Source organism: Bos taurus, chromosome 5 (assembly GCF_002263795.3).
Source record: "Bos taurus isolate L1 Dominette 01449 registration number 42190680 breed Hereford chromosome 5, ARS-UCD2.0, whole genome shotgun sequence".
Taxonomy (NCBI): Eukaryota; Metazoa; Chordata; class Mammalia; order Artiodactyla; family Bovidae; genus Bos; species Bos taurus.
This window is the reverse complement of record NC_037332.1, coordinates 69,544,572-69,553,291: the sequence shown is the minus strand read 5'-3', so window position 1 is coordinate 69,553,291 and position 8,720 is coordinate 69,544,572. Positions and strand designations below refer to the sequence as shown.

Sequence of the window (8,720 nt, the reverse complement as noted above, 5' to 3'; positions counted from 1 at the left end):
CCAAGAGGCCTGCCTATCGCCTCTGGCTTAGCCAGTCTCAGGCCCTGCTCCATCCGAGGTCCCTGGTTTGCCCACCTCCAAACACAGCCTTGGCGGGCAGGGTAGGCGCCCAGCTGCATCCAGGCACCTCTAGCGACCCAACTCTCCTCCTCTCCCAGGCGGGAGTCCTGGATAGTGTCGGAAGGCTGCAGTGCGGTGACCGGCCGCAGATTCAGCCTCGGAGCCTCCCTTCCTCCCCGCCTTAGCCTTTCTCCGGCGAGGGCGCGGGGCCGAGGTCAACGCGCCCCTCTTGGGGTTTTCAGGGGCGCGCAGCTGCCCCGACCCCGGCCCGGGAGAGCAGCCCTTCGCCAGCCGGGATAGGGGTCTGCGAGGCGCGGGTGGCAGCCTGGGCTGAGCGCGAGGGGGTGCGCACCGCGGCGGGGGAGGGGGAGCCGTGACTCACCGCCTGTAACCCAACACCCGCGCGCCTCCCCTCCCCCACCTCTCCCCGTCTCCGGCCTGGCGGCCGCGGCGACACCCAAAAGAAAATGAAGGGGCGCCCGAGCCCGCAGCGCCCCTGGCCGGATCGCCAGCGGGCCCCGGGGGCCCCCGGCTCCGAGCGCTCTCGTCTACCCGGCCCCGGGGCTCGGCGAGCCGCCGCCGTCGCCGCAGCCAGGGCGCGAGCAGGAAGGGAGGCCGAGCGGCCGGAGCCGGAGTCCGAGGAGGGGGCGGCGGCGGAGAGCCCGCGGTAGCGGCGGCGGCTGCGGAGGGCGAGCCGGGGGAGGGGGCGCCCGGGCTGGGAACCCCCCCGTCTCTTTCCCAGCCGAGCGAGGACAAAGCCCCCTGGCCGCCGGCACGGCCTAGCCGGCGCTGCACAAAGGGCGAGTCGCGACACGCTTCCATCCCCCTCCCAGTTCGGGGTGGCCCCGGGCCCGGGAGGCGGGCGGGAGGTGGGGGGAAGCCCCGGCCGCGCCGCCCCTAGCCCCCCTCCCCGGGGGCCGGCCCGCGCGCCGCCCCCGCCCCCGCGCCCGCCCAGTCTGCGCGTCCTCCCGGGGAGGGGTCTGGGGGCGCGGCGCCCCACATAACACTCCCCCTCCTGCGCTCGGAGCCACCCCTCTCCCCTCCCTTCTGCGAACACCACCGCCTCCCCTGCCACCGCCGCCACCTCGCCCGACGCGCCGCAGCTCGCCGCGGCCGGTGGGCGGTGCGCGGATCGTGCGCGCCGGGGGCGCCAGATGTGCAGTCCCCGCCGCCGCCAGTGACCCAGCCGCAGCCCCGGCGGGAGCCGGCCGCCTTCCCGATGCTGCGGGGGCGACCTTGAGCGCGCCCCGCTTTCTCTCGGCGGGGACCCCGACACCGCGAGCGCTGTGCTCGGTCCTGCCCTCTCCGGCCCGGCTTGCCCTGCATTCGGACATGGAGGGGGCCGCTGCGCCCGCGGCCGGCCCGGACTTGGGGCCGGGGGCGCCAGGCTCTCCGCCGGAGGCGGGGGCGAGTGCAGCCCCCTCGGCGGCGACCCCGGAACCCAGGAAGCCGCACGGTGTGAAGCGGCATCACCACAAACACAACTTGAAGCACCGCTACGAGCTGCAGGAGACCCTGGGCAAAGGCACCTACGGCAAAGTCAAGCGGGCCACCGAGAGGTTTTCGGGCCGAGTGGTGAGTTGGGGGGGACACCCGGCGGGCTCGGTCTAGACGCGGCTGGGGACGCAGCGCTCACGCGACGGGGTTTGGGGGCGCAGAGGGGGGGTCTCTGGTCCGAGAGGGGGCTTCCCCGGAACCCCCAGACAGATTCCTCACTCTCACCCCGCCCCCGCCGCTCCAGCCCCCCGTGGCTCAGGCGTGTCTTTCTCCCGAAACACTTGTTACATCCTGTCTGCGCATATTTTGGGGGTTTTGATCCCAGCAGCAAAGTAGTGTTTATGATTTGCAAACACTTTGCACCATCGGGACCGTTGGGGTCTCCCTCGCGGGCACGCATTCATGCCCTGGAATGCCTTATTGCTGTAACTCCACACACAGCCACATCCGCAGCTCGGAGCTGGTTCGCCTGGTCCCGTATCCTATAGATGAATGAGACCCCCCCCCCCCCATCCCCCGCTCCCCTTCATCCTCCCAGTCCCCGTCGCCGCGGTGCTGAGGTCGCTGCAAGGGAGGACGGACTCCTGCCTGTTTTTAAGAGAGAAGGTTAGGGAATAGAAGTGAAGGTTCAACACTCATGCCTGAGGGTTGTGACAGTTTGCTGCTGGCTTCTGGAAGGACTGAAATGCCTAGGGCATGGATAGCCACACTGAGTTGCAGATTCAATGGCCTTTCAGGCCCCGGCTGCAAGACTGCTGTATTGTGTAAGGGGTCTGACCCAGCCTCCCCACTCTTTGTGACAGCTGTAACCCTGCCAGGGTCCTAAGGCCATTTACTCAGCCCCAAGTAACATCTTGAGTGCTTTGGAGTCTTTGCATTGTCCCAACTTTGGCTTGTTGTCATTTTCCTTTCTGCAGAACAGGCCCTTGCAATCCACGCTGCTTGTGGCTAGAGGGTTGGGTTTAAAGTGACTGACTATTGCAGAAAGATTTTGTGTGGTGTGTGGCAGAAAATTAACATGGTTCTTTCATTTTCAGCGTTATCAGATGGATTTTAATCAATTGAGGGCCAAAGTCAGAAAGTAATTATGAAACTCCTTGTGCACACTTTTGGGGGGTGTTTGGGAGCCCAGGGTTGCTTATAAACTTAACAAATGATCACAGGGGAAAAGCAAAATGGGCTGCTGAATAAAGTAAGTGGTGGGTTGATGTCAGTATTTTTCTTTTGCATCTGTGCAGTGACAGTTCTGTGGACAAAACCTGACACCAATCAGAAAGTTCAGCCAGCCCAATTCTCAAATATTGGTTTATCTGGATAATTCCTTCATTCTAGGCTTCACTCTTTGGGTTGATACAGCTTTATCCCAGATCCTAAAAATTAAAGTCCATTATAGATTAACTGGAAATTTGAGAGATTGTACATAGTATTTTAAAGCTGTCTCCTATCAACAAAATCTATAGCAAGTAGTCGAGAGGGCAGGTGCCATTTTTGTAGATTGAAAATTTTCAAGAGGAGATGCAGGAATGTCCTTTGAGGAGCACACTCGAAGGTCTGTGGAAGAGGAGGCTGAGAAACGTGCGCTTCATTCATGCTTTTTGTCTGAGGTGATATTCCCCAGGCTGGATGTTGAATAAGCAAAACCTAAGCCTAGCTCCTTGCTCATGTTGTCTTAATAGCTGTTGAAGAATCATGCTGGGAAGTTCGAAAGCGGAGTAATGAAAACCAGACGCGGTTGGAGCTGCAGGTTGAGGATGTGAGCTTGTGAGGGGTTGAGTGGTAAGGGTGTGTCTGGGATCTGTGAGGGGGCACAGACTCCGGAAGGCTGAGTAGCTTGCCGCCAACTGCAAGAGTGAAAGCTTGTCTTATGGCAGACATCTTTCTGAGCTTCACTGGGGCCTCAGGTATTCCCTCTGATAGCTGTCTGATCCACGGACTAGGATAGAACGAAAGGGACTGATTGCATCAGTAGGCGCGAGCCTGCCTTTCTCTTGTGGTGGGTGTCTCTTTCCCTTTATTTGCAGAAACTCTGAACATTCCTTCGGAATTTAATCGAATGGCCACTAGGGGGCGCCCTGAGAACGGAAGAGGCTCATTTCACAACAGCAAGCTGTTGAGTCCTCCTCTGTTGTCCAGCTCTCCGTTCAGTTTCCCATTGTGCTACTCATTACAGCTCAATCTCTTGTTTTACTCAAAGATTATGTAAAGATTCTCAATCTGGTAGCAGATCCACATCCAGAAACTGGCAATCCCCAGACTGCTTTCTACCTGATAAGCTTAGGATGTTAGCAAAATCATCTAAGTAGATGCATTAAGCAGATGAGAAAACAGATTGAGTGAAGGGAAGGCTTCCTTGACTTCAACTCCGTCCCCTCAGCCCCCCTCGTGGAGCACACTGCTCACAGATGGTGTCAGACCTTAAGTGAGAAACAGAAATTGTCAGGTGGAAAATTCCCTATGCCTGACTGGACAGAAAATAAAACATACGTTAGAAAAAATTGGTCAGCAAGTTGTTCTTGCCTGTACAGTGCTTGGTGACTCAGAATCTGTCAAGAGCAGCAAGAAATTTTCATCTGAAGTGTGACTTTGGAGTTTTCTTGTGGTTCCAAGGATACACTGAATATCCACTTGCTTTTGAGGTGCGATTCCAAATTCAGAGCACATTGTCTCAATTCTGCCTTTTAGGTCTTTGGGTAGAATTGCAAAGTGATGCTTTATTTTCGTTTGTACTCAAGCCTTTCCGAGCACTTTCCAAGAGGCGCCGCGCCTTTCAGCTGCTTTGCCAACGCAAGTGGCCCAAGTACAGTGCTGGGTGTTAGGCTGCCTGAGATGCTATGAAATCAGCACCCTTGAGACAGAGAATTGTTTAAGAATCTTGTGGCTTTTAATTGCACGTCTGGAATGGCCTTCTGAGTCAAACAGCACACCACGGAGCATCAGCATTCTGTGAAAGGCAGTTCGGAAGAGAGAGTTTGCAGAATCAGGAACTTGGAGTCAGCTGGTCCAGTCCTCTATGTGGTCCAGGCATTCTCCAGGCATCCTTTTCATCCCAAATGTAGTCTTGCTGCTACTGTCTGGGCATGTCTATGAGAAAGGACTCAAAGTGGCTTCTTCCAGAGTTTATAAGCTGCACAAGTGAGGCACTCTGGCAGAAGGACTAAGAGCCCTGGCTTATATTCAAATCCTGACTGATTGCTGACTAGCTTTGTGACTTTGGGCAAGCTATGTTAACCTTCAGAAGCCTCCATTTCCTCATCTGTAAAATGGGCTAATATAGTACCACCTCATGAACTAGTTGTAAGAATTGAATAAAATAACCTATATGAAAGTGAAAGTTGCTCGGTTGTGTCTGACTCTTTGTGACCCCATGGACTATACAGTCCATGAAATTCTCCAGGCCAGAATACTGGAGTGGGTAGCTGTTCCCTTCTCCAGTGGATCTTCCCATCCCAGGGATTGAACCCAGGTCTCCCACATTGCAGGTGGATTCTTTGCCAGCTGAGCCACCAGGGAAGCCCTTAGAAAGCCTTAAAAGGGGAAATTAGCAAATTCAGTTTCTTTTTTTAGCAGATTTTTTTCCCCTTCATTTCACTTGGACTTTCATTTAGGTTTTAAGACCATCAGAGAGGCATGATGCATTGGACAATTAACTCACTCAGAGAGAGGTAGGAGAAATAAGCAACTTTTCAGGTTAATTAGGGAAGTGCACCCATAGGAAGCCAAGACCATCAGCCAGATTCTGATAGGATCTGAACACATTTCTAAGGCCTTGAATTTGGGCTTTGTTTATTGCACAACTTTCGTTTTGATACAGTTTCGGGCAGGGCTGCAGAGCGGGCCCTGTGTTATAACATGGCATTTTCTTTGAGCCAAGCTCCCTGGACCCTCAGGCTGCACTGAGAATTGCCAAAAAATCCAAGAGCAAAAATAAACAACGTTTTGGGGAGAGGTGTTATGCGATCAGCTCACCGTCAACTAAGTTCAGCTCTCTCTCTGCTCCAAGTTATCTCTTGTGAGTAGTTTGAGGTGTGGTGTGAGCAGGAAACAGGTCTCCGGGAGGGTCTGGCATGGGAATGGCAGAGCTGGTGGGTCAGTTGTGCCCCCACATTACTATGATGCCTTGGGATGGGTGATGGAGCATCCTTACCCGGCAAAGCAACTGATTTGACTAAAAGTGGGCATTTTAAGCACTGGCCCAAAGTTATTCATAGCTTGATGCTGGAAAACTGTGGCTCAGGGGTGCAAATTAGTAAGCTGGCCTGCCGAACCAGGGGTGGATGACTGTCATATGCAGGGTGGCTGGGGTACCATATTGCAGCTAAGGCCCAAATCCAGTTTTAAGGTATAAGGGACCTCGACAGATGTGTAGTCCAAACTTTTCATCCATCCTTAAGGTGAGAAAAATAAGGCACAGAATTGTCAAGTGAGTTCTCTGAGGTTGCACAGCTGGTAACTGAGTAGGCTGAGTCCAAAAAACCCGATTCTTCATTTGGTATTTCTCCATCACTCATTTAATACATCTTTACTAGAACAAGACATGATCTTTACTCTTAAAGAGTTTATAATCTAAAAAAAAAAAAAAGAGTTTATAATCTAGTAGCAATGATGAAATGTACTTACAAATATTGAACTAATTCTGCTCAGTTCAGCAAAGATTTATTACCATCTGCCATATGCTTCTCACCATGTTAAATTCTGGGGCATACACATGGATAAGACCTAAGGAACTTATAGTCTGGTGGAAGAGACAAGAGTGAGCAGTTGCTAGGCTGTGGGTACCTCTTCTGTACAGGAATTGATTACTTCTGGAGATTTTCAAGTTGAAACATAGCTCATTGAAGATCAGTTCATTAACTTGAGTGCCATGCTAGATAGGAACACCCCCTCCCTCAAATGCCACAACTGCTCTTATTACTACCAGCCAATATTTTTGAGAGTTTGGGGTATGTCAGGCTGTGCTAAGTGCTTTACAGATATTTTCTCATGTCTGATTGTCACCGTGACCCTAAGAGGCACACACTCACCTCAGACCCATTCAACAGATGGGGAAAACAATACTTGGGGAGTTTAAGTAACTTGCCCAGGGTTAAGTAGCAAGGAAGCATCAGACAAGTCTATTTTGAGACCCACTGCTGCTGGAGACATGGAGAACCTTTTATCTTTGTTGTGACCTCCGGATTTGGATGTGTATTTTGCTCCTATTCAAGAGAACTAGCCATGAGGAGATGCTTTTCCTGAGAGGTTTCTCATTGTTCAGGAAGGGGATTGAGAGAGGGCCAGGGAATACTGTAGGATTAGGGAGGGCAAGGGCTGTTGAAGATGACCCTTGATTTGTATTTCCAAAGACCGAAATATGGAAGCTTTCAGGCAGAGGGCAGATTCTGGGGTGAGCAGGCCAGATGTCTTGGAATATGGGCTTTATGCAGTAGGAGGCAAGGCAGGTAAGATAGGAATAGGGGGATAATAATAACATTTAATAACAATAAATAATAGCAGCTAATTCTTCTTGAGTGCTTATAACGTGCCAGGTCCATTTAACTAATTTAATTCTCATAACAATCCTGTAATCGTCTCATCTTCCAGATGAAGAGGCTGAGTCACAGAGAGGTTCGCTAGCCTGCTGAGGTCACACGCTGCAGCAGAGTCGGGGCCTGGACTCAGGCAGTGTGAACGTGAAGACTGTGGCCAGCTCCCTTCCCCTAGGTGGGCTGATCACAGCAGGGCTCCGAGCCCAGGGATCTGCAGTGCTGGCTTGGAGCAGGGAGCCAACCTGGAGGTTTTCTCAAGAGCTGAGCTATGAGAAGATAAAGATCGGAATGGTGTCAGGGGTGAGGGCGGGGAGAGAGGTCTGCTTGTTGGGCCACGAGTCTGTTAATGAAGCAGGTCCAGGAGCGCTTCTCCTGGGCACACACTGAGTTCTTTGTGCCTTCAGCAGCCTCAGGTTCTGGAATCCCTTGGGGCCCTCTGGAGGTCAGCTGGTTCACTTTGCAGCGACAGAAGTGCTCCCTCACCACTCCAGGATGTCTGATCTCACTTCCTCCCAGGAAGCTGCAGGAGATAAGGATTGAGTCAAGGTGTCTTGTCTGCTGACAAGTCCCATCCAGCCATCTTGGATCTGCTGTCCATTCCTAGCAGAGTGCCAGGCACATAGGAGGTCCCGGGCAAAAGGCTTGTGGGATGGCACAGAAGGGAATACAATAGTGAGTAACTATTTCAGGAGGTATGGGAGCTGTAGGTCATCACCCCTGACCTCAAAGAGCTTTCTGATTTGTGGGCTTGAAAAGACAATGGCTGGAAATGAATGGCGGGTAACATAGCAGTGTCTGCAAAGTCAGGCAGACCCTTCCCTGCTCGAATTCCCATTCGGTCTTGTGCTCGTGGAGAGGAGAGAGCCGTCCTGGCTGTGGCTTCCTGTCCTCAGTGGCCCCGGAGTCAGACAGCTTAAGTCTCATTTGTCTTTCCCACATGAAAGTCCTGGAGCATCTGTAAGTTATGATTTGCGAAGTATCTGCTTTAAAGCAGAATGCATTTATCATCCCGCCAGCCCAGACGACACTGTGCAGTGCAGGAATGAGAAGATCCCAGGCCCAGGGCCCAGGAGGGGCCGGGCCAGATGACCCACCCGTGAGTAGAGTCTGGCTGTATTGATAAAATTCTCTGGAAATGGTCCAGAGGCAGCCAGATGTTGACTTCACAGTGAGGCTCTTCAGTAAACTTTTAACTGCATGTTCAACCCGGGGCTGGGCTAAAGATTCCCTATCATGAAGACACAGCCTCCACTGGGGTCGTCCCATCTTTTCCTTTCCTTCTGGCAAGGTATATTTCCCGAGGGCTTCCTAAAGTGCCCAGGACAGTGGGAAGTTTCAGAACAGAATATGACAAGTCCTGCCATGGAGGTACTGAGGACTTAGTTGGGGCGTGTCATGAACACATCTGGAATAACTGAGCACAGCACAAGGGTATGAATGAGGAGGAAGAAATGGCTGTAGAATCAGACAGACTTGGGTTCCTATTCTCCCCTGCGGCTCAGTACCTGGATGATCCTGGGCAAAATCACATATTTCCTCTGAGCTTCTGTTTTCTCTTCTAGAAAATGCGGCTGCCAACATGCAACAAAGTGGGATTGCCATGAGAAGTAGGACTGGGAGCCTTCCGATGCAGAGCTT

At 52.9% G+C, this 8,720-nt stretch overlaps 1 protein-coding gene across 1 annotated transcript in view; it reads left to right on the top strand.

Moving 5' to 3' along the window:
• Positions 1–1,154: 1,154 nt before the first annotated feature.
• NUAK1 (NUAK family kinase 1) overlaps positions 1,155–8,720 on the top strand; it is a 75,935-nt gene continuing 68,369 nt past the window's right edge. Inside the window, exon 1 of the mRNA NM_001205496.1 lies at positions 1,155–1,635. Within this exon, the coding sequence (NP_001192425.1) occupies positions 1,393–1,635 (243 nt within the window). The 5' untranslated portion in view covers positions 1,155–1,392. The remainder of the gene's footprint in view (positions 1,636–8,720) is intronic.